This window comes from Strix aluco, chromosome 6 (genome assembly GCF_031877795.1).
Source record: "Strix aluco isolate bStrAlu1 chromosome 6, bStrAlu1.hap1, whole genome shotgun sequence".
Lineage (NCBI taxonomy): Eukaryota > Metazoa > Chordata > Aves > Strigiformes > Strigidae > Strix > Strix aluco.
The window spans coordinates 37,976,669-38,002,703 of NC_133936.1; the positions used below are offsets into that span (position 1 = coordinate 37,976,669).

At 44.2% G+C, this 26,035-nt stretch overlaps 2 protein-coding genes across 3 annotated transcripts; both read right to left on the reverse strand.

Moving 5' to 3' along the window:
* Positions 1-332: 332 nt before the first annotated feature.
* On the reverse strand, positions 333-11,120 carry NUP35 (nucleoporin 35). Of its 2 annotated transcripts, XM_074829665.1 has the most exons (10): positions 11,021-11,120; positions 10,055-10,225; positions 7,943-8,070; positions 6,211-6,271; positions 5,440-5,581; positions 4,986-5,055; positions 4,767-4,895; positions 1,350-1,517; positions 917-990; positions 333-558 (listed from the first exon to the last, which is right to left on the reverse strand). In XM_074829665.1, the coding sequence occupies exons 1-10, from the start codon at positions 11,052-11,054 to the stop codon at positions 534-536; spliced, it is 1,002 nt and encodes a 333-aa protein (XP_074685766.1). In that variant the 5' UTR covers positions 11,055-11,120; the 3' UTR covers positions 333-533. The 2 variants fall into 2 exon arrangements, with proteins under 2 accessions (XP_074685766.1, XP_074685767.1); XM_074829666.1 differs by having other exon boundaries at positions 333-990.
* A 791-nt stretch (positions 11,121-11,911) lies between these two features.
* On the reverse strand, positions 11,912-19,036 carry DUSP19 (dual specificity phosphatase 19). The gene is made up of 4 exons (XM_074829667.1): positions 18,770-19,036; positions 18,508-18,554; positions 17,327-17,479; positions 11,912-13,126 (listed from the first exon to the last, which is right to left on the reverse strand). The coding sequence occupies exons 1-4, from the start codon at positions 18,987-18,989 to the stop codon at positions 12,905-12,907; spliced, it is 642 nt and encodes a 213-aa protein (XP_074685768.1). The 5' UTR covers positions 18,990-19,036; the 3' UTR covers positions 11,912-12,904.
* Positions 19,037-26,035: the final 6,999 nt, after the last annotated feature.

Here is a 26,035-nt window from a genome sequence, read left to right on the forward strand (position 1 = left end):
ATAACCGTTTCCGAGCAATCCCGAGGGGCAGGAGCCAGGCTCCTAACAGACTGGTGTATAGCCCGGGGGATGCGGGTGGAATCACACCTAGCACCAAGCAGCCCAATGGGGAGGGGAGGGGAGGGGAGGGGAGGGGAGGGGAGGGGAGGGGAGGGGAGGGGAGGGGAGGGGAGGGGAGGGGAGGGGAGGGGAGGGGAGGGGAGGGGAGGGGAGGGGAGGGGAGGGGAGGGGAGGGGATTGAACCACCACAATCATGCTTCACAGTTAAGAGTACTGCACATAGTTTTTCCTAACGGAACTCATACAAGTTTAAAAAACAACCTAAGAAAAACTTAACTTTATTTAGCTTTATTAATAAAATGAAGAATTAAAAGATTGCTACAACATTTAGAACATGACACCAGAGAATTATAAAACAGCAACAAATCCTAATAAAAATTAATAAAGAATAATAAATGAATCCTAATAAAAAATACATATACTAAGAGCAGTCCCTGTCCCTGGGAGCCAGTGTTCTTCCTGCAAGAGGCCCATCATCTTTTCAGAAAAGAGAAAAACCTATAAAATTAAAAGGCATCAGTAAATAAAGCTGACATTTTAAACATTTCCAACTTACTGGGAAGTAATTCACAGAAAGTAATTACAGAGGAAAAGTCAGTGCTCATATTTTTAATACAATCATGCGATCGGAGCACAAATGGGAAAAAGCACTTCTCTTTACACTTAGTTTTTAAAACTGTGTGTACACTGCCATCATTTAAAGTGCAAGCTACATGTTTGCTGAATTAACCGAAGGCATAACAGGCAAGATGTAAGTTAAAATACTGCCACCAGTAGTTATACAACTAACCACAGATGCCAGCAGCATATTTCAAACCCTGACCAACTTAGTGTGCTACTTCCTATCGTATATTACCAGCCGAACACATATTCCATTGCTTTAGACACAATGCTTTCATCTTTCCGCGGAGTTTGTCTGTCAGAAACCACCTAGAAGGCGGGGGGAAAGAGGAAGAGAGAAAATAAAGAGAATCAGTCAACGTAGAGTTGATTCTTTTTGTACTAACCAGGCTGTTTATTTTCTTAAGCGCTACTATATTTTGACAAAATATGTTTGCAAGCTTTTCAAAACAAGCTCTTAACCTCTGGAAAAGTGACAGGTCATTAATTTATTATTATTATTATTTTAGAGACTGAACAGACTGAGTTTGTACTTGAACCGCATCTTTAAAGAAATGACAGAAGATAAAGGCTGGCTAAGGTCACATTGACGTTAACATGTGTACAGCCTCAGAACACTAAAGGGAGGTAGCACAAAGAAACACATGCTGCTGTTCCCCTTAAAATACCTGATAGTCACTACTGGAAGCTTTATACGCTGTTGCAAGAGGTCTCATTGTAGAAATTCTTGCGCTATTATTTGCAGGTTGTACTGGTGTGCTGACAGATTTTGTAGGTGGAGTGAAAACTGAAGACGTTGAGGGCGTAGAGCTTCTTTCAAAGTTTTCCATCACACTCTTAAAAAGAGGGTTAATACAATGTAAATAAATACTAAAAAGCAGTACTTCAACCTTTATTATCTAGCATTATCTAGCATTATTATCTAGATCTATTTGATAAAATATGTTCACATCTCCAAGTAAGCAAAGACCACAGGTAAAGGGCCTGTCAGTACAGAGCACACAAGCACACACCACCACCAAGCCTTTTCCTCACTGCAACCATTTACATGGCGGGTTATGCCACTGCAGAGTAGTGGAAGCCTGTAATCTCTTCACTGGATGTACCGAACGTCAGCCAAGTTTGAAACAGTGTAGAGAAACCCAATTGTAAGCCTTGCGGCAAACTCCGGGCGGTAAATTCTCAGGCCCAGTTGAACTAAGTAGCATAACATCATCTTTCTAAATGCTTCCAAAATATTTCACCTGATCCATACAGGACAGTCTCCAAGCCTTTACCAACTTGCAGCTTTTCGCTCAGATTCAACTTGCCAAGGAATTTCACTCAGTCCCCTTAGCAAATGCTAGAAAAGGAGTCAGAATGCTCCATTTTGCAAGCTTATGTTTAGAAAGAAACGCATGTAGAATGGAAGAGGCAGCAAGTGACTTGACAGGAAACACGAGTTCCACAGGAACCCAGAGAAAACAAGATGGGAAATGACAACCAGCCTGCGAAGATCCAATTTGCTTCATTTAGACTCAGTGGAGCACAGCATTCAACCAGCCTGAAGGCAGCAGAAATTACAAAGGACATCTGGCAGGGAACAGCTATCCAAAACACAGGACAGGATTGCTGTCCGGTGTGGGTGGCAGCTGGCTCTGCTCAGCTCAAGGGGAACCCACGGAACTAACTGCCACTTGACAATCAGAAGCCTGAGCACTGGTGTCAAATCCATCACATCCAGTTTTCAGTTGCAAGGAGGAGTTTCACAGCCTAATGCCAAGCCCTCAAGGGATTGGTCTCCACAAATCTCTCTTGCCTCCAAAAACACAGGTTAATGATTATGGGTTTGTCTAGTGATATTTGAAAGTGGACACTACCCACAAAAGACATAGAGAACTCAAAAGCAACAAAGATCAGACACCTGACAATTCAGTGTCTTAGATTGGGGTTCTCAACCTTTCCTTCACCACAGACCCCCTTTAAATACCTTTTGTGGCTGCGGAACACCAAGACTTAATTCAAGATTTAAAGCACTAGACTGCATCAAATATTTAGTTCAATTTTCTCACGAAGGGTCTTCAAATTTGGAGAGAAGGGGAAATAAGGTAATCTGTTAATGCACGCACTCCTATTACAATATCTTTATTGCAATGATTCCGTATGGATTTGAAATAATACCGTCACCACTCTTCTCAAATGGCTCATTTCATGGTATTTTAATGTGCTAATTCCAAACTTGATGCCAATTTTTACATTAAAATTTGATGAAAAGCTTTTACAATTCTTTTCACCTCCCCCCTTGTTGGTCTGTGTTCAGTCACCATATATTTTTGCTTACGGCTCCAGGGCCACCACTTGGAGGAACAGACTTCAGCCCCGGTGGGGCCCTAAAGAGGGCCACTGGGTTAAGAAAATGGCCTTAAGAGAAAACCCACCTAGTTAAAAAAGTGGGTCCCACCACCCCTACCAGCACTGATGTGTCAGGGCAGGTGTGGGGTGGGGGCTTGAGTATGAGAGGAGCATTGAGGGAGGGGGCTGTGGGAAACGGAGGCGCAGCGCTTGCCGCGGGCCAGACCAAATGTTTCCGGGCTGGACGTTCCCCACCCCTGCTTTAAGCCTTCACAGACCCCCTGTGACGACATCGCGGCCCCCCCAGGGGTCCGCAGACCACAGGTTGAGAACCACCATCTGCGAACATTACTTCTAGAGTTTCAGCCTATAGGCAATTCAGTCATTGATACTAACTGGACACCAAAACAGTAAATAAGCTAAGAAGAAACTGGAAGCCCCACCATCAGAAACCCACAGAGGAAAGGGCACGGATGTAAATTTCTTTCTGAATTTTAATCAGAATAAGAAACATTTCAAACTGATAAAAACTAAAGTAATTTGCAAGCTCAATGTGGGCGTGTCAGCCCTGCAGAGCTGTGGGAGATTCAATACTTAAGAGCCAAACTGACATCAGCTGGTCAGCTCAGCTCAGCCAGAGAGCTCAGTTTGGGGAGCTCAGGGAAGGTGGAGAGCTCTGCTCGGCCAGTCAGGCAGGAGCTCTGTCCTGCACTGGCTTGGAGAAGCGCCAGCTCTACTCTGTGCAGGCCTGGACAAGCAGCAAGGTTTGGAGGAGACACAGGCCTTGGAAGAAAGATAAGTCAGCTCGGAGTGATTATGGAAATGTTGGTGGGATAAGACTGTTGATGACTGTCTAGCTGCTGATTTGCTAATTATGAAGTGAGAGCTAAGGGTAGTGAGAGCATAGCGAGAGCGTAAGTATGTATCATTTTAATAATAAAGGATTTTCCATCTGCACTTCAATGGAGAGTCCGTGGCTCAGTTGCCACAGCTCAATTTCTAGGGCTGCCTTCTCAGAATGGTTTACATTTGAAAGCTTGCATCACTCCTTAGCATCGCTTATCCTTAGAGGAGACCAAGAAAACAATCTGTGAACTACAGAAGAATGACTGTCACTTGCTTAAGCCGATGTGCAGTACCCAACGCAACGTGCTGCAAGAATTAACAGTCAGGGCATAGTCAATGCCCAGAAACTAATAGCTCGTGACAAAATTAGACTGACATACAGCCACGTCTACCCCAGCCACTGCTTACAAGAAGGGAACATGTTTTTGTGGGGGCAGGTGAGAGAACAGGATTGGGACTGTCTTGGTAACACATTTTCGGTCTGGTGTACTAAGACAAACTGAAAAGCCAGAAGCAGATAAATAGTCACAGAAAAAAAAGGGACAATTGGGAGCAGTAACAGTCTTAAACTGCCATCACACATCTATTTCAGCCCCTAAATGCCACAAGTTCCAGTCTGGGAAACTCTTTTATCCCAACTGACTTTTATGTTACGGATTCATTTCACATCTTGTACAGCAATGTAATTCCGTGCATTGGAACTTTCAAGGAGCACAGAGGTTTCCCATAATGATCCTTCTCAGCAGGAAATTTTGTCAAATACTCAAGAAAATCTCGTGTAAGGTGTTTTAACTGCACTACCACTGCTTTGCAATTCAAAAAGAAAAAAAGTTAAAGGGGTCAGGGGAAACAGAGGAAGCCCAAAAGCAGAGTGCCTTATATTTAAGTAAAAGCAGCTGTTAACTTACTTTATCTATACACGGCTTGACACCAATCATCAGAGATTCACCAAAAATTCTTCCATCTTTGCTTAAGGCTTTCCGGGCTTGAAGCTTAGACTGGTATCGAATATGCATCCAGTTTCCCGTGTTGGACATCTGTATGAGATTAAGGGAAAACTGTGAAATTCAGCCTTTTAAAGAATGAGACAGGATGTTTTCAGAAATAAGTCTCAAACTAAGACATACCACATGCTTTAATATATTTCCATACTGAGCAAACTGTAGAAGAATGTATGAAGCTGATGCTTGAGGAAACCTGAAAGACAGAAAAACAACCTCAGAGAAGTATAAGGAGTAGTTTAAGGATTCTGGTGCCAAAATACAACCCTATGAAGGGTTTCTAGAAATCCAAGAGACCAGCGTGTTAATGCCATTTTAGAAGCAGTGACTTGAGGAATATTATCTTCCAGGCATTTTTACTTCACCACACACCTCAATGGTAGAATTGAAACCCAAAAAAGTTAACACGTAGCTTAAGTCAAGGTGCTTCACTAAAATATATGCATTTGCTGGCTTTGACCACAGCTGTACTTCCTGCAGGACCTAGGACTGCCACACAACAGCAATGTCCAAGTACTGCTTTCCATACGTTGCAAAGACTTCACCCATGGCTTTTCCAATACTTTGAAAACCAACTTACCCAAATACAGTTACCCAGGTGTCATCAAGTTGATCATCTGAAGTCAGGGAATCACCCTGAGTATAAAAAGGGTCTAGCTGAGCAGGAGAGAGAGTAGTCTTCCTAGGCTGCCCAATACTTGCAGGACTGAACATACTCGAAGCTGTTAAATTGAAACAGCATTGTGTAACAAATTACTTTTGCACGACAGATAAGCTTAAGAGCCTACAGTAAAAGAACAAATTCAGTATCAAGCATTTCACTTGTACGTGGAAGAGTTTGATGGAGATTTATTTGCAGACACAAAGAGTAAGTCAACCCAAACTTCACATCTGCAGGCATGCTATTAAGTTTTATGAGTAGCAACCTAGCTATCTCCTTGGCCTCTAAACACCAACATCTTAATACAGAAACCAAATAGGAACAAGACAGCAGAATTAAGCTTAGCAGGAAACCACATGTTCATGCACAAGATAGGAAACCTTATGAAGATGGAAGGCGACCCATCAATCTCAGCTGCTTCCCTCAAGTACAATTTCTGTGCTCAGTTCAACAACAAATTTTCAATAACGAATAAGTGAAGCCGATTGATATTCACTCAGTCTCAGAGTAGAAAGTATCTCCTGTTCACATCCACGTACCTTTGGAAAGGCTACTAAATAAAGACGCAACTCCTCCACAAATTAGCAGGAGTTGACGTAGCTTGAACAGTGCTTTTTGCGTATCTAGGAAAGCAGTAAGAAAGCATATCTATGTATAATAAATACATATATATTTTGACAGGACATCTACCTGTTCCAGGAGTTGATGGCATCGCTCCAGCCAACGGGCTCTGTGTTAGCGAAAAGCTGGCCTGCGTTAAAACACAGAAAGTAACAAATCATTCTTACAGGTGCACTTCTCAGATCAGAAGAGATCATTTCCAGGTAACTTAAGCATCAGGCAAGAATATTAACTGGTTGCCTTCAGGTACTCCTAAGTTTTAAGAGTAAGAACAGACATTTACGTGTATATTTAATCACACCGGATTACTAGAAGTTATTTGACAATGTTTTTACATTCTAGCACACAGCCTAGCCATAGCTCGGACATCCAGGAGGCCCCAACTATTACATTCCAGAATGCCCAGCTGGTTACTATGCCTCAGAAGAGAATGCAGTTAACTTTCCCGCTCAGAGGCTTAAATGCAAGTATCAGAGACAGCATGGGACTGTAGATCAAACTACAGAAGGGAAACACCACAAGCAACAGGATTCAGGGTCTGTCTACAATATTTTATCATCTAACAAGAAAGAGCTACTAGTATACAAGAATAGAACTCATTTAGGCTTAGGGTGAGCTTTAGGTAACAGGAACTGAAAAATCCATTACCTAACACCAATCACAAATGCTTTCTGAAACCAAGTAGCTTTAGGTATCGACACTCAGAAACCTTTGAGTTCAACTTTTTCAAAATGGGCATCGCACCATTGCTGTAGATAGATAGTAATTCACAAATTCACGTGCATCCTGATGGAAAGGATGCCAGTATCGTAAGTTACCAGCACCTGATTTACACTGTCTAAAGGGCTTAGAAATCACAGGAGCATAACCCCCACTTGTATTCCTCACCACTAGGCTCACTTTCCCTCTCAACTACTTGGTGCAATTGCACTAAAGTACACTTTGAGTTTTAGCTGCTAGTACTTATTTTCTTTTTACCATAGGAGGATTTCAACATCCAGAACAATCTTAGCGTATTTTTAGCCTGCATCATAGCATTTCTTAGATACAAGATCAAACCGGAGCACCTATATACCTTGCAACATGCGTTCTGATAGCTGCTCTGTTTATTTTTAAATATCCAGTCCTTTAAGACAGTATTGGATTCTGTCTTTCACAGAGAACCTGAACTTTCAGAATAAACCCTTCAGAAGGCAACAGACTGCTCATTCAGTGAAAGGCCTTCTTGCGTCAAAAGACTCATGTTCACTGAAAAAGAACCTACTAATGCTTGACTGCTCAGCTGAGGTGAGTAGCGGAGCTTATTATTCGAATGCCCTTCTGGAAATGGTACTCTTTCTCTTTCAAAATTAACCCCACCTCCCTGCCCAAATTTTGATTACTGGGCTCAGCACAAAATTCCTTCTATTTCAGTAAGTGCCTCTATGGCCAACTAGAAGAAAAGATAACTCCTATTTGGACCCTTCGGGCAATCAGCAGCCCAGTAAATTTACAAGAAGGTGAAAAGCTGCAACGAGTCTGCGTTTGTCACCTACAAAGCAGAGTAGAGGCATGATCTGCATTCTTCATTCTCTACAGCATCAGAAAGCAGCAACAGGAGGAGATAACTCCATGACTGCAGCTCCCAGTTAGGCTACGCAGGAACAGGCGCACCAAACACCCAGACTAAGCAACAGCAGGATCTGAAGACTCGCCAGTCATTTTGCTACAGCAGTGTATACAACAGAGTTAAAGAATTCACTGAAGCAGTAAGCTACCTCCCATCTTCTGCTAAGAAGAGGCCAGCGCCTAAGCCACTTACTGGTCTTCTTGAGGTCAGAGGTGTTGATCCAAGTCCGGGACTAGATAATTCATCGTACAGGCTTCTAACTGGTGGAGCACCGCTTTTATCTTTATGTGTAGGGACTACTGGTTGTGGGGGAGATCCTCCTGCAATTAAAGGGAACAAATGAAGAGCGTGAGAAACTTCTAGTTTTACTTCACTGCTACTTGTTCTTGAAACACCAGCATAAATTCAGCCGGGACAGACTGTTTAAATTGTTTCACTGGAGGTTTGCAAAACCATCTGGCCTACCAAACTCTTCAGGTTTCAATGTTCTACACAAGAATGTCACCTACGTGTCAGAAACTGCCTCCTTACACAAGCATCACCTAAAACCTTCAGGCCTCTTATTAACCCCATATATTCACCTCTTACACGCACTAGTTCTTTTGATGAAGAACATAGCTACACCTTCCCATTTTAAGGCAGGTTTGTAGCGTATTTTAATTGTTTCAGAGATTAACTCCCCTGTAGCAGAGATGCAAAAGCAAGGGTTTTAAGACCGGAGACATTCTACATGCTAAAGAACCATACCAAAATGCACACAGACATTGCACATGCTGTCACATGCCCACTCTCCCAATTCCCTTCCTTCCCATGGAATTTCATATGCAGTAAAAACATAAGCTCTTGAAAGCAGGGACTAGCTTGCATTTAGACAGGATGAACTTAAGCCACCTGCTCTCCCATTCTGTAAACCTCGGGACTGCCAATATAACAGAGAATTAAACTGACTGAAAGACCTTCAACACTTTGTGTGGCTTCACCCCAGGAAAAAAACAAAAGTAGGAGCTTGACTTAACAGTTTTCACTTGCAAAACAGTTGGAAATTAAGCTTTTCCAAAGTACTTTTCCATCCTAAATTCTGAGCTTCGAGGCTTCTCTCTGAACTGTTTAACACATCCAAGAACCGTTAGAGGGTATTATATAAAGCACTCTCCCATCAAGCTTTTCGGTTTAATACTTCATCATTCACTTTGGGAGGCCTGTGTTGGTATCTTACTGGTGTTCCCCCCTTTTCTAGATTTGATACTCTGAGGCTGTAATAAACCCTTTCCAAACCAGTTAGGTGAAATTCACATGACTCCTTTCAATTTCATAAATACTCTCCTAAGAGGCTTCTTGGGGGGGGGGGGGGGGGGGGGACAGGGGGACTGACAAGAGCAAGAAGCAGGAAACCAACGGACCACCAATCACAGAACATCTCAAGTTGGAAGGGACCCATAAGGATCACTGAGGCCAATTCTGCTTGAAATGGAAAGAAAAGAAAATGCAAAATTATCTTGCAGTTCTTTAATCCTCCCTTTCCCCTTCAAAACGACCAGCACACTAACACCACCAGATATTTAGATTATGCCAACTGATTTAATATACATACCAAGATCACCCATGACATGAAATAAATCAGTGAAGCTGTTAACTACTCATACTTCTCAGAGAAGAAAGCAGACATAGAAAACCACCACCTTAGAAACGTGGGGAAGGACTTTCTCTAGTCACATCAGTTAGGTGGGTGGATAGAAATGAGCATCTACAGCTAGGAAAAGTCACTACTCCAGCCCAATTACAGCAGGCATCGAGACTGTAAACACAACCACTAGATACTAACTAAGAAGTATTTTTCAGGTTCTCCTCCATCCAGTTTTTAGAAGCCTGACCATCCGTACGTGACCTTTTAGAACTCATGGCAAAGAAATCAGCAGCTTGCACAAGCTGCATTTCGCTTGCCAGCAGACAGCTCTGTTTGAAACAAAGAGACAACACCGATGGCTGTATGTGCAACTGACTTGTAAAGAGCTGTAAAAATTGATTTTATACTAGCAGAGGTTCATATTACCTTCCCTGTAAAAGCAACCTTTGCTGGTACCAAAACTGCCGTGTTTAAAACATTCATTAAACTTAAGTTTACTTTGAAATATTTAGCCAAACTCCACTGAATACACTCGAGTCCACCATTTTTTCAATGAATTGAGTTCATTACAGCAAGTTATAAAACTGTAAGAATTCAAGTCTGCAACAGCCACGTAGAACAGTAAGACAAACCCCATTTTTACTTGCAGGACAATTTGTCAGCATTTAACCAATTCTGACCTGGAAGTAGCGGAGACCTCATTTCCATTACAGCAACTGAAGGGCCGCTTAAAGCACGAGGCTGGGGAGTCACTGGAGCAGGTAGATCTCCCATCAGGAACCCAGGAAGAAATTGAGCACTAGCTCCCGGTTTTGGAGATGTCGGGGAGCCCAGAGTCATCGGCTCGGCTCCTGTGAGAATGAAATCAAAACTGAAAACCACGGAAGAAGCCAAATGGTCTCGGCTTTTCCATTGCTTGGAGAGCGGCTCGACCAGGGAAACAACAGCATACAGCCTGTGCCTAAGGCGGTTCTAGTCGCTTGTTTTCCGAGGAAGCAAAGTTCCTCACAGTCTTGTGGGTTTTGCAACGACAAGAACGGCCACGCTCATACTTCGCAGTCACAAGAGACTACTTTGGTCACGGCCGCATTTCTGGCTTTGAGGGCAGTTACGGTCTGGGGGTTGCTCTAAAGGTGTTTCCTCTGGCAAAGCCACCAGGCCAAGGCTGGACTCTCCCCCGCCGGCCGCTTCCAACACGCTCGGGCAGAGCCCCGCGGGCTCCCGCCTGCCACACCGCGGCTCCCCCGCCGCCTTGCCGCCACAGCCGGCCTCACCGCACCCCGGAGCCCTCCCGGCGTTTCGGGGAGCTTCCGCTACGGCTCCTCACCCGACGGAGCACCGGCTGCTGGGCGTAAGCCCACGGCCCCCTTTCCCCTGCTTTCCCCCAGGGGAAGGCGCTCATCCTGCCGCGGCCTCCCAGCACCCACCCCCCCCAGCGCGTCCCCCCGCACGGAGCGGGGAGCCAGCCCCGGCCGCGGGCCCCTCACCGGCCCGGCGGAGCGCGGGCAGCGCCGGCGACAAGAGCCGCGCAGCAGCGACCTCGCCGGCGCCTCGCCGCGCGCGGGGCGAGGGGGGCGGCGGCCGGTAGAGCCGAGGGGGGCCCGGCCCGGGGAAGGCGGCGGGAGCGGCCCCACGGCCCGGCTCACCTGCGGGCGGCGGCTCCACGGCGAAGGCGGCCATGTCGGCGCGGGCGGCGGGAGAAGCCGCGGGCAGCTCCGCCGGGCGCTTTCGAACGGGACGGCCACTTCCTCCCGCCGTCACTTCCGCCCCGCTCTCGTGTGAGCCGCCCCCGCCGGCTGCGACGGCCCCGCGCGGCTCGGCCCTTCCCCCGCACCGCCCACCGCCGCGGCGGCTGCACGGCTCTCCATCGGCTCGGCGCTTCACGGCGGCCGCGGGTAACGAACACCGGCGGCCCCCGGCTAACTAACACCAGCGGCCCCGGGTAACGAACACCGGCGGCCCCCGACTAACTAACACCAGCGGCCCCGGGTAACGAACACCGGCGGCCCCCGACTAACTAACAACGGCCTCCCCCGGCTAACTAACACCGGCCGCCCCGGTAACTAACACCAGCGGCCCCCGGCTAACGAACACCGGCCGCCCCGGTAACGAACACCGGCGGCCTCCGGGTAACTAACAACGGCGGCCCCCGCCGCGATCGTTACACGCGGGATTTAAAAGAACCGCGGTTATCGCTACAAATGCTTGTCCTGGATTATTTCTGTGGGCTCAGCGCTCCTAAACCTGCCGCTGAGATGAGGCGGGAAATCTCACTCACCAGGGAAAAAGCCGCTTCCAAGGCTGACAGCACACCCAGCCATCCGCAGCCGAAATGGAAATGGGGAAACGATGACCACAGAATCGCCCTCAGATGCGGGGGGTGACCTAAACCGCGTGCCGGCACGAGTCATTAATGCTGAGAACAAGGCTCAGGGTAGTTCGTACAGAATGACGTGCTACATCTCAAACTGGCAGTACTGGGAGAGAGTATCTATCAGTTCTTCACACCAAACCTTTCAAATCACTTCAGCGCAGAATTTATCCAAACACAGTGTTCTTTTCATTTTATTGGATATTAATAAAGCAAACCCTTTAGAACGGGCATGAAGGCCACAAAAATACTATTAAAATCTTTTACAATTGGTGGTTTTTTTAAACATGCCATTCTAAGATGGGAATTCCAGCCTGAAATCGGTCAGGAGTGTCAAAGTTACCTGTCCTTTGATGTCTGTTCTTTATACATGATGTGAAATTGGGTGAGGGGACAGCAAACGATGCCCCAATGCACAGAAAAGGCAGGAGCAACAAGTCACAGACAGGTCGTTATAAACATTTTTCGTATTTCCACCAAAATCATCTAATTAAAAAAAACCCAATAGCCTGGTTCCAGCACTTAGGAAACATCACACGTTAGTGCATTTCATATCACTACCTGATGAGAAACAGTACAAAGACATGAAGCATTAAAGCATCCTGACACATTCTGAACAGCCTCAAAAGACCATCTGTTTTAATTTCCAAATACATTTAATGGCTGGCTAGCCCACAAAATTCAGTAAAATCCTCTCTAGTTGCAACATACATTTCAAATCCAGTATCAAGGTACTTTATTATATGAATATTTCATTAGCTAGATTTTACAACCAACTAGAACGCACAGATTTGGTTTACTATTAAACAGGGCAGGCAACTTAGTTGTTTCCTTTCTCTGTTGCCTGCCTTTTCTGATGGTTCAATAAAAAAACATCATTATGTTTTTTTTCTAACACTACAAGGAAAACTGAACTTTATCTTTTTCTTAGTACTCTAGGAAGAGCTTGTTCTTGGGCAAAATCATCTCCGAAGGCAGTGAAATCCCATTTGGTCTTTAGATTATGTGCCAAAAAAAAGAGGGAGGGGTCAAGAAGAAATAAGAAAAAAAAAGTGAATACTTTAAAATGCACATGTGAAAGGAGACTGCAAAATTACAGAGTACATCCAACATCTGTTACTGTATACTTGAAACACGATGTTTCACTTCTCCCTTTTGATCAGTCGTGATCATTTATGCTTCCATTTGCCTTTATATTCTCTTCTTGGTACTTGTGAAGCTGCTCCATGAAGCCAGGATTTGGACAAGCCACAGGCCTTGCATTTTTCACCAAGGAAAAGGCTCTAGCAAAACTCAGTCTTTCTGAATTCATTAGAAAACCAATGACTACTGCGGCTGCACGGGAGACTCCTGCATTACAGTGGACCAGTACCACACCATCCTTCAAGAAACAAATGAGACATAAGTTGGGATATTCATTAAGTAGATAGCAACAAGTCTCAGAAGCTTTATATAAAAATCTATCAAGACTTATTAAAAGCTCCCTGCTGAGCTCAAAGCAGATATTTACACATGTAAGTAACTCCAAACACTGATATATAAACCCCATATTAAATATTTTTCTAACCAAAGCCACTTTATCAAATACTTCTACCTAATTCATACCTTAGAACTAAAAAACATTCCTCTGTCCCTTTCCCCACGACCGTGCAGCAGCCCCCTCATGTAAAAACCAATCACTGCCTCTGGGATACTAAGATGCCTGATCTAATTGGGTGCCAATTTTAAAATACATTTTATTTGCAATATGGAAAGGAACTTGACTGTATCTTGTTACCAGGTTAAAAACATAGCAAGGCAGCAACCAGCTAGGCACAGAGGCAGATTTTAGAACATCTTGTAGTTTCAGTCGCACTCTGGAGTTCTTCAGTGAAGATTATGGGTAAGCAGGATCATGCATAGGAACAGAAAAATCAGAAAAGATATCGTGTGACTTGCAACAAATCTCTACCTCCCCATCACACCAGTGGTACAACTGTAGCGGCTGGTTCAGCTGGTACAACAAAGGTCCCTTAATGGGGGACTAAGGTGCAAACGGAACACTACTAAACCTCCCATAAATTCACAAATGTTTCTCCTGGTGGTTAAATTCAGGCTTATCCTGAATTATCTATAAAATTAATATTTTTATCCTACTTAAACATTTCCCACACAACCTCTGAGACACCTGAATGACTCTTTGAAAATACACTGCAAGTTTTGTTACAAAGTAACGACATGAGTTAGCACAAAGACAACTAAACAATCTAGTGTGGCTTAGGCGATGTTTGCAACACCGGGGTTTTGTGCTGTTGTCATGTTTGTACGTCAGACTATGACCTGGAAAAGGCTCAGTCCAAACTGCCAAACGCCACTTTCACAAAAAAAGACCTTAGCATCTCCATATTCTGAATAAAGATACTGAAACACAACACAGTGTGCTCAGGTATTTGAGCTAAACAAATACATTCTAGATATAACCAGCCTGCTCTGTCTGCCCTTAACAGGCACAGGTTACTCAATGGCCATTTTACCCACAGTAAAAAAAAAAAGACCTTTTAACCAATAGGGTTCTGCTCCAGGAACTTTATGACTTACGTTACAGACTTGGGAGTTGCAATTACCTGGTATATTAATAAATGCACGGAGCAGAAAATGGTTCCCTCTCCCAAAATCTTCCAGTTTAAATAATAAGACAAAGAGGTATGAAATTGAGCATTATCCTTGTTGAAGAAATGCCAAGCTGAGACTAGAAGAACGACTTGCTCAAGGTAACACAACAAGATTATGGCAGAGCTAGGAACTGAATCTAAGCTCCTGCATCCCAGCACAATGAATCACAATACCACCCTTTTTTGCGAGAGAAATCACTACCCCTTTGTCTGGTGGAAATTGCCATCTTCATTCCCTTTCTCACATTCACAGGAGCACGCTTCCTGACCACACAGACTACAGCAGAGTGCAAAGCAGACTTGTACATGTATTTCAACTACCTGAGGAAGTGCCAGTGGTGACCCGTAAATCCACTATCTCCTTTATAATAATGACATTAAAATTATGACATTAAAAATTAAATTTATGCCACTGTTAATGAAGCAGTTGCTGAAGCTTATCCACTGTAGATCTGGAATAGTTTTTACTGATTTAATTGGAGTTATTTTAGATATAACACACCATAATTGAGATCAACATCTAACAGTGGCACTGAGGGTAAAAAAAATAGCATGGAAAGTAATCCTTTCTTTTTTTTTTTCTTTGCACAGGCCATGCTTTATTTTCCTTTTTCACAATTTTTTTTTTTTTTTAATGACTGTTCTGTTGTACATTGCCAAAAATTATATAGTGATATCCCTAGAATGGACCTGAAAATTACTGAACATGGTCAATAACATTAAACCAAATTCAATACTGAGAACATTTATCTTTATACAGATAAATGTTTCTTTATACAAAGATGAATTTAGCATGTAATTCTTAACTAATTTTGTGTTAGATATGAATACAGAATAAAAGTGAGAAACAGATTGCAAATATGAAATTAATCTCTATTTACCAAGAACTCCTTGCTCTGATCCTGATAGCCTAACCTTCACCTACCCAGAAATGGTCCACGGCCTTGCAAGAACCTCTTAAGATTCAAGACCAAGTTGTTTTTCTAAGATTTTTATATACAGGGAAGCAAAATCACTTTCCACCAAGACAAAAGGTGATTATTCAGTGCTTATACACAGTGGGCAAAAAGCCTCACCAAGGAAAGAAATTAAAAAGAAGCATAAAGCTTTTGGTGAAGAGCCATAGGTTAATGTAGTTCCTTAGGGATCCACTTTACTTTGCAGTAGTGCCAGGGCTTTTTCTTTAGGAGGGACAGAGGGAGCAATAAGGAGAGATTTTCATGAATGAGCTAAGATTTCATCCCTGGAAAGACAAGAATTTAGAGGTTTTATAATTAGCTATTAAACAGAAAGATAAAATAATATCCCTCATTCATAGCACTACGATCTGACATGGGTCACCTAACATGTCATGGAAAATCTGCCTGCCAGTTTGGAGCCTAGAAGAAAAGCTGAGCTCTGATCAGTATCAGAATTTGTACCATGGTGTCTACAGACTTGAGCAGTTACAGTTTTAGAAAAGTCAGTCCTGTTACAAGTACCAGCTGGCAGTAACTTACTGAAAGTGCAGGCTTTACGTGCATTCTCAAATTCAAGTGCTCTCATACTCCTTCACTAAGTTAACCACGTTCTAGTAATAATATATCATGTTCTCTCACCAATGAGCATCTCTCCCTCCCCCATGTTAGGAGATGAAGCAGTAGTATCTCTTTGTGATTACTTAAACAGAAAAGCACTTCATGATACAATTTATCATAAGCTCTTTTAGCACTATTTTGACAAAGTAAATGAAGTGATTCAAACCATCCAGAGATCTCTCTCTGCATACTACTATCACATGCTTCGTGAACTGACCCTGGAGAACATCTATTCCACCAATTACTTGCTCTTTCACCCAACTCTCCCATTGGAAACCTATTAATATTGCCGTAAAAGTTTTCAGGAAAACACCTTATCTTACAAAATAGTAACTGGCACATAAACACCAACGGCAGAAAGCAACACTATGCAGTTATGAATGGCAAGTCTCATCTAGAAACGAAGTGGAAACCGTAACTAGAAACCTTGATAAGGTCATTAAGTGACAATGCGGATCACATAGCTCGTAAATGATAAATGAGAGAAGGAAAGAACATTGCACGGCACAAAGAAAGCTGGGGCAAGATTATCTTCTTTTATCCCAATCTATGTAAATAATGAATACGGTAGATATGGTGGAATAACGTGCAATAAGGTTTGGTTGTCAAGTCGTAGTTTTGATACCAAAGCAACGTTGTCATGAATTACACAGTAAGCTTGAATTTAACAAATATGAGTCAGGGATGGTCTTGGTTACAGACTAGTCTGCCAAGCAACCCCGGAAGGAGTCCCATCACCCTATTTCCTATGTCACGTCGTCTTCAGGATTTTGTTAGCAGTTAAATCACTGGTTGGCTCCAAGACTACTAACACATTCTCTGACAGCCTTGTTACATAATTGTATGTGGATTCATAGCTCGAAGTGTTGCACCCTCAATGGATGATCAAGGAAAAACACCAGGATGGTGGACAGCTGCTGACAAACCACACAGATCTGTAAAAGCCCTGTTAGGCTTTTTTCTAATCCGAAACAACATTCCTGATGGATAAATTATAGAAAGTAAAAAAGTTTCCCTCTGTCAGATGTAGTTACTTGGTGTTACAATGGGATTTCTTTATGTGAAGTCAACCACTGTTCCAACGGTATTAAAGAAGCATTTCTCTAAAACATCCAAAGACAGTTATTCTAAAAAAGCAATACTGGAGGGAATCTGGATTGATAGCAGTGTCACATCTCTAGGAATGCTTAGAAATTGGTTGGATTCTCTATTTAAAATTCAAAAAGACAATGGCAAAACTATTCATTTGGTACCATACTTTCTTTTGACAAAAGATGCTGCTTCAGATTTTAAATAGGGTAGTAAATAAGCTAAACAGGATAACCAGTAGCATTAATTATTGATATACTGTACCTGGATCTTGGCTTTCTCAATAAATTCAAAACATTCTGGGAAATAGGAGATAATATCAGTTTCTGGAAGGTCCAAAATAGAAATGGTCTTGTATATAAAGTCATCGAGGAAGGCATTTTGGACTCCATATGCCACGTTTAGAACATGAGTAACCTAAGTCCAAAAAAAAAAAGGGAAAAGAAAAAAGGTATGTTCTGAAGACAGCAAGCAAAATGAGCAGTAGCAAAAGTGGGTTATTCTTTAGGCATACACAAATTGTAACTTACACAACTGCATTGTTCAGTTTTATATACATATGCTGTCTATGGTGTGCTTTTCTCCAAGCAAAGTTTTACTGCCGTGTTAAAATATATTGTGATAAAAATCAGTTTTCTTCTTGTTTTTTTAAGAGGAAATGAAAAGATCTGTGCTCAACCAAACACAGGCTAAAGTAAGGATTTTCAACAAAAAAGAGAATTGTCAGTACATAGATGGAAAGTAAAAGAGAAAGCAATAGGAATGAGAGCACAGACCACCCAACTATCCCCCAAATTTCAAGACTGCCCTAACCCATCAGCTTAATGTTTCTTCTACTGAGTTGTCAGCACCATTTGCTGGAGCAGAAGGATTTCAGAGTAAACTATACCTGCACCAGGCAGGCGAGACCACCTCTGGCCTCCTGCCATCTTTGCTCTGTTCAGGCTACGGCCAGGTTGTGGGTTATTTTAACTTACACTGAAGTGACATTTAGATGGCACCAGATGCCAGACTGTGCACTCCCTGTCCTGCAGAAGCACCACTGTCCGAAGGCCTTATCACCCCATTACTGTAACAGAGAAGAGTAAAAAGACCAAAGTTCGGGACAGACTTAGAGCTGCTGCTTTGGGTTCTTTTTTGTTTCATCAATCCCCACGAGGCAAGGGGGCCTGATGTTGCTGAGCGTCTGAAACTGAACCACATATGGCAATGCGGGAATCCGTTCCAGAAAAACGGCTCTAAACAATCATCCACCCTGCAGCAAAGTATTTCTGCTTCTTGAGACGCTCACAGGCATCCACCCATCTGCAAATGGAGCAGCCTCTTAAAAGTGCAAATACACCGCAACTTCTCTTAAAGTTATTTGAGAATATTTTAGACTTTTTAACTTAAAAAAGAAATCCGCTAGCAAGCACTATGCGAGGTGCATTTCCGTGTAACGTTACCTTATACTTTTTCATCGTCTCCAGGTCGTGAGCAGCATCCTGCGACCCTGAAGAGAAAGCGAGCCGGTTGCCGGACTAAACCCCCTCCCGGCAGGCAGCCCCGCGCCCTCCGCCCCGCCGGGGAGGTCCCGGGCCCGCCACCCCACCAAGCGCTTGCCCGGCCGGGTGAACCGCGGCCTTTCGCGGGGCGCCCGCCGCCCCCCGCCCGAGCCCCGGCGAGGCGGGAGAAGGAGCGCAGCCGCCGCCGCCCGGCCCCACTCACCCAGCAGCAGCCAGGGCTTCACGACGCCGACCTGGAGGTCGGCGCTGAGGTCCCGCACGTAGCCGCCGCCGGGCGCCGCCTCCGCCTCCTCCTCCACCTGCAGGCAGGCGCCGCGCCACGTCTCGATGATCCTCCTGCCCGTCAGCGTCGTCACGCGGGTGCGCTGCTTCCGCAGGTTGGCTCTGGAGAAGCTGCGGATCTCCTGGGTGAGGGAGTGCATGGCGCGGGCCGCGCCGCTCGCCCCGCGACTGACGGCCGGGCCGCCCGGCCCGCCTCCCGCCGCCCGGCCCCGCCTTCCGCCGCCCGCCCCGCCGCCCGGCCCCGCCTCCCACCGCCCGCCTCCCGCCTCCAGGCCCCGCCTCCCGCCGCCCGGCCCCGCCTTCCGCCGCCCGCCCCGCCGCCCGGCCCCGCCTCCCGCCGCCCGGCCCCGCCTCCCACCGCCCGCCTCCCGCCTCCAGGCCCCGCCTCCCGCCGCCCGGACCCGCCTCCCGCCGCCCAGCCCGCCGCCCGGACCCGCCACCCGGCCCGCCTCCCGCCGCCCGGACCCGCCTCCCCCGCCCGGCCCGCCCCGCCCCGTCCGCGATTGGCCCCACTGGGTGCCCGTCCCTCGGGGGCGGTGCCTCGGCGCGCAGGCGCGGGGCGGGCGGCAGAGGCCGCGCTCAGCGGCGCGGTGGCGGCCGCGGGGGGTGTGGAGGTGGTTGTGCCGCCTGGTTTCGCTGCGGGAAGGGGGGTCCGGGCTGGGGCCGCCGTTACCGCGGGTGGGCGCCGTGGCCTTTCTCCGTCCGCTGCGTCGGGCCCTCGGAACGGCAGGTGTGGGAAGTAGCTCCCTGCGAGGCGTTCAGGTCGCCCTAAGAGAGCTGCGAGTGAGGGCTTTGGGTGGCATCAGGCACAGATTTGTCAGCGCTTTTTCCTTAGTTCTTACAAGCCTGGGAGAAAGCTTTGGGTTCACCTAAAACTTTGCCTTCTTAATTAAATTTTTGTTACTTGCGAGGTTTTGGTCGGCCAGTAAAAGAATGCAGCAAGTGTAATTAAAGCAGCCTTCCAGTTGAAAATGCCCATTTTTAAAATAAGTGCTGCTGTTCCAAAAAACAAATTGTGCAGCAATGCCTGTCGGACTGTAATTGGCACTTGCTTTGTGGGAAACTACTGTAAATTGAAAGTACTAGAATTAAATACTTCCCCCCCCTGCCCTCCCCAGAGTCACCGAGCTAGTGACCAAAGGCGAAGCAAACCCAGCTGCTTCTTTTTACTAAAGAGGCAGCATAGGAGGAAGAGTGAGGCAAGGTGAGGCTGGTTTTCCCTTATTCCCAAACCACTTAATGCCCGTGTTTTCATGTATTCTCTATGGAGTACTATTTGTAGTGTTACCCAGCTAGTACATATGTATGTGAAATTTTTGAAGTTAAATGGTAATACTGTTAAATTGTGCTAGAAATACAGTTTTTTAACAATCCTCCATGCTGGTTTGTAGAATAAGGATGTATTACTACAGTACTCCCCCCCCCGATGTTACAATATTCCTCAAACCTATGCTGGCAGAATATGATGACTGAAAAATGTCCTTCTGATAGTTCCCTAGAATGCAGTACTTAGCAAGGCAAATTAGCTCCGTGTAAAGAGGCCTACAAATGCCTTGTCAATTCAAGAAGCAGAGAATGGTGTTAGGAACTGCAAGAGCATAAGTTATTTGTAGGAATGCCAGAGGCGATCTTCTGACAGGAATTAGACATAAAATCAGGTTCATCTGAAGAAGGCAGAGTACCCCACACACTGTCTGGAAAAGCAAAAGTCTAAACCAAGAGGTAAAATCAAGGAAGATGCTTAGGGCAGGGAGAGGAGCAGGACAGAGATCTGGGCTGGATCAGAGATCAAGGTAACAAAGGTGCCAAACAGGAGGCTCTAGGACAAAACATAATTCTTAGCAATTGCATTGTGCAACAAAAATTAAATTTTAAATAGAAGCGGGAGGTTTTGTAACATTCTGGATGGTACGTGTGTATTCAGTAGCCTCTCTGGAAGTGGACTGGGGCTCATTGCAGTTAACTTCAAACAATAATGATGTAGAAGTTGATTGATTCATTTTTGTTAAGGTCTAATCAATAACTTTGATGCAATTGATCAGAAGAAAGCAATGGAGAGCTTTAGGTCTGTGGGTTAAGCCAGCAATTGCATAGTATTTCATGGCTGTTTTTCAAGCTGCATTGGCTTGCTACAGCTGCCCCTGTGGAAGACCAAGAACAGTAGGGTATCCTGCAGGAATGCAGGAGAGTCTCACGCGCCAAAAAACTGAACAAAATTTGCCTGCAGTCCAGACCCAGAAGCCTGCCATTAGAGTAGCAAGGCTGTAGGACGTGCTTTGTAACCAACTTCTGCCCCATACAAGTATGGGGCATGCTGTGTAAGCCTTTGCAAGAATAAGCTGTGACAGATCTGTAAGATACTTACAATTAAACTTAATAATACAACTACATGTTGCTTCTTAACCTCTGAGAAGAGCCTGCAATATGTGTGGTCGCAGAAAGGCAACTGACTCCAAAGTGTAATTGAGTCATTTGCTGCTAGGAAAGTTTATCATTGTTATAACTACATTAACCACCAGGGGTCACTACTGGACATAAAATCTGTACTACTGTTATCTCTCTGAAATCCAAATATTCTGCAGATGTTTACATGCAGAATTAGTATATTATTATTTCATTAGTGTGTCCATATCATAAGCATTAGCTCTATCCTGAATATTCATAGATGCTATTTTTTGTGATGCAGGCATTTACATGCTGTTGTCAAGTTGTTCATACTTTCCATTACAAGATAGAAGAGAAGATCATTGTGAGATTAGAGTTTTAAATTGGGATCTCAGTTCACAGATGAACACTTCCTCTTGCGTGCTTTGCTGTCTTCTCAAAAGATATGTCAGGAGCTGGATGCTGTCTCCACTTCATTGGTTGAATGCATTTATGGTATTGCTGGATCTTCAGGTTTTGAATAAGCTACCTACCATGCAAATGCTGTAGCTTAATGTCATTTTTAAGTTCATGGTTCTTCTGTTTTGTCTGTCAAGAAATTCAGTAGAACCTGTTCTAGTGGGTATAAACTAAGAAATATGTGACTTAGATACTACTTATTACAGAAAGCAGCTTGTACATACTCAGAAAGCTCATATGACAGTACATCATCCCTCTGTTGTATTCCAGTATTCCTTCCAGTATTCATTTTGGTCTAGATACTGCCCGTACTTATCAGTGCAAACTAGCTTCTATCAGAGAAACGATACCCAAACATTCGAGATAGCTGACTTTGAGAAACCAGCCTTGCACTCTGAAGAATGCATATGTTAGAGGGCTGAACTTGACTGTAAAATGTACCAAAAATTGAGAGTTGATTGCTCATGGTAGTAATTTAACTGAAGCGGAGAATCAAACCCTAATTAGTAAACTAATTACATTTCAAACTAAAATGACCAGATGACTTTGAGGAGTAAGAGAAATGGGGCAAAAATCAAAATCAGCTAATATCTAATTAATAATACAAGCCTCTGCTGCAGACTGTACATTCATTAGTTGAAAACAACTGAGAAGTTGAAAATAACTGTGTACCCAGTTGGTCACAGGATGACTGTGAATCATGAATATAGTGTGGTGATGAGAAAGGCAAGCGTGACCATAGAATGCATCAGGAGGTATTTAAAATAGGGAGAAGGAAATAATAATGCTATTGTATAAAGTTCTAATAAGCCTTTCCTGAAGTGCATTGTGCTATTTCTGGGTACTGTACTTGTATTTGGAACAAATGCAAAGAATAGCCTAAAAGCTTAAATTGCACTATATATGTTAGACTCTCACCAGATCCCTCTGTGCTACTCGGACCCCTTGGGGCAGGCAGCTCTTCTCCATACTGACTTGAGCGGGAGTAGCCCCCTGACATAGTAACTATTTCACCACCATTTGTGCCAAATCACATATAATCACTCCTAGCCATGACTTGCCAGCCTCAGACACTGCAGCATGGTGTGCCCCACACAGCGTGGGGGCCCTTGCCTGATGTCTCTTGTCGAGCCATGATGCCTACTCCTGCTGTCTTTCCTGTTTCTGAAGAAGTGAGCAGTTTGGAGGCACAAGCTCAGGATCATTCACAGCATAAGCGACAGGGCAAGGTGGTACATGGGAGGATGGCTGGAGCATGACATACTAGAGGGAAAAATCACATTTCCCTTCCGAGGTATTTGCTTTGGCACATGTTTGTGCTTCATGCCATCTCCCTCATGCAGAGAGGTTTTGGCTGAGACACAACCACTGATTTGTTCTCATCCATTTATTTTTCCATCCTTTGGACTTGTCTACATCTAGCAGGCATTAAAAGAATATTCTGAAAGAAAACTAGAGTCCCAGCAAAGTGAGAGTGGGGTTAATGGAGACAGACTGGTTGTGTACCTTTGTTCTATATCCTGAATGAGGATGCAGGTACTACCTGGTACCTGGTAACATGCCTGGAAAATCTATCTTAAGTGAGATCCTGCCTGGGAAGTGAAACATATGACCTTAAACAGTGTAGACAAAATCTTGAAATGTCATTTTATGGGGAAGAATGATTTTGTAGCAAAGCCTCTTCTGGAACAGAATATGGTGAAGAGTGAGAAGTCCACAAGGTTTCTCAGTTTTGTGTACTGAGGTCACTACATCACTGAGGTGAGCCATATAGGCCTAAGAAACTGTAAGTTTGCCAGTTATTGTAGGGGTTTTTTCTTCCAGGATGGCAGGAAGAAGGGGTGAAGGCAGGGGCAGATTGTTAAGTATACGGCATTTTAAAAGTGTTGCCGTAGTAGTCGGTCCAAATGAGGAAAGCGATGGGAAGCAGGACCATGCTGAAGGCTGTGTACAGGAAGGCATCAGAACAAAAAGTTGACAGGGCATTTCTATGCGTATTGCTGCAGTTGCACTTACTGTGACCTGGTGGTTAGTGAGCCAAGCTTCAGTGTAAGGTGTTAGTTTGTTTCTGGATCTCTGGCTCTGGCAGTCTGTAACACCTTAGAAGCCCTAGACCTTATTGGCTAAACAATGTGCAGTTACTTGTGAGAGGGAACAGGGTAAGACCAGAGGTGGTGGGAGTCGTCTGGAAATTTTGTTGTGCTTTGGCTCTACATAATTGTGGTGCTGATTTACTGCTGCAGAGGGTTTCCCATTGTAAGGGATAGTATATACCCTAAGCACACATTTACATGTCCTCTCTTCCTCTACCCCTTTAACATGCAAATCAAAACATCCATTAAAGCTATGCTTCTAATGTGTGCTACATCATTCTTGACCAGCTTTACCTATGTTGTGTTTTTTCAGGTGAGAGCAGAGGATGCATCTTGGTCCAGCCTGGAAATAGAGCTAGTTTCTCAAGTCTTTGGGTCTGTAGCCTGGGAGACTGAGCTGGTGATCTGACTCTGACAATGTGCATGTGAAAGCCCAGTCCACGCTGCACAAGACAGTGAACCATCAGAGGCCCAGCAGTTGCTCCTAATAACATTGGTAAGTCTGCAGACCTCCTCCAAACACTGCCTTCTGTCCCTGGCCTGAAGGGTAGGCAGCTTCTCTTGATTTCATTTATTTATTTCAAGCAGCATTGTTTGCTGGTTCTTATAAAGGTAGCCTGAACCAGTGGTGTTTCCACTGGCAAATCTGCTCGTATCGCTGCAGGGAAATTTCCCCAGAAGCAAAGCCATGCCCATAACCAAAGGCATGGCCCTACAAACACTTATCAGGGCATTTCTCTCTGCTCTCACCACACTTTGTGAGCAATCCATGCAAATGAGCAGGCTGATTCACTGATCTAAAGATGTATATTATGGTGTGTCACAGATTATGCTGAATAATGAGCACTGAGGAACAGTGTAGAATGAAAAGCTGAAATGTTTAATAGCCATAGGGAGTATCCCTGGGTACTTGTTGGTGTGAGGAAGATCTGGCCCAACTTACGTCTGTGTTGCCTAAGTAGGATCTGAATTCCACTCCCATTTGTGCTCAGGTTTCTCTTCTCCAGCAGCACTTTGACTTGCTTCACTGCAGTCCTGTGTGAGCAAAGATAGATAGATAGATAGATAGATAGATAGATAGATAGATAGATAGATGTTAGATGTTAGCTGTTAGATAGCTGTTAGATAGATAGATGATATAGATAGATGATAGATAGATAGACAGATAGATGATAGATAGATGATAGACAGATGATAGGCAATAGATAGGCGATAGATAGATAGATAGATAGATAGATAGATAGATGGATGTTAGATGTTAGCTGTTAGATAGCTGTTAGATAGATAGATGATAGATAGATAGATGATAGATAGACAGATAGATGATAGATAGATGATAGATGATAGGCAATAGATAGGCCATAGATAGGCGATAGATAGATAGATAGACAGATAGATAGATAGATAGATAGATGATAGATATGAAATGTTCATGAACCTTGGTGTAAAACTGGGTATGTCAGCTCAGTAGCAGAGATACAGGCAAAGTTAATCACGGAAAGGAACAGTCTGTTAAGAGACTACAAAAATGTGACCCATTTTAACAAAAATATACATGTACAAAACACCTTCCATTCAGGCTAGCTGCTCTGCAAAGGGATGATGGTTAATTATACACTTAGCACAGACCATCAGTCACCAAGGCAGTTGTTCTACACTATTTGTGTGTTATTTCTTTTTAAGCATACCTTCACTTCAGGAAAACCAACTTAGAAGAAGTTAACTTTGCAGTAAGGCCCGAAGGGAGCCTGTAAGGATCAGGACCTTGGAAAAGAGAAGAGGAAATCAGAGCTTTTCAAGAGAAATTTTTTTAACATAGGTGAGCTGATGTAATATTTTCAAGTCCTTTGAAACCCAAAGCATGGTTTTCTTTCCTCATTTTAGGGGGCTGGGGTGAAGTAAATGGTAAACTTATGATTTTTCAATGCTGACCATTATAGCTACTCACAATTTTTTATCAGAACACTCAAAAGAGCAATTTCCATTCTGCACTTCAGCTTCTAGCAGCCTACTTCTGCATAAAGGCAATTAATCCATCTCCCAACCTTCCTGTTTCTCTACAGGTTTATTTCAGCGGTCATTCAAAGACATGAGAGCTACTTTAGAACAAAAGTCCCCAAAAGTTTCTCTCGCAGCAAAGACCAAGCCTACAGCTTGGAAAGTTAAAATTAAAGAAGGTAAAATCAAAATTTATTTCAGAGTTCTCGTAGCACCTTATGTGTAACTTTTGCTTGTGTGTAGCTTCCACA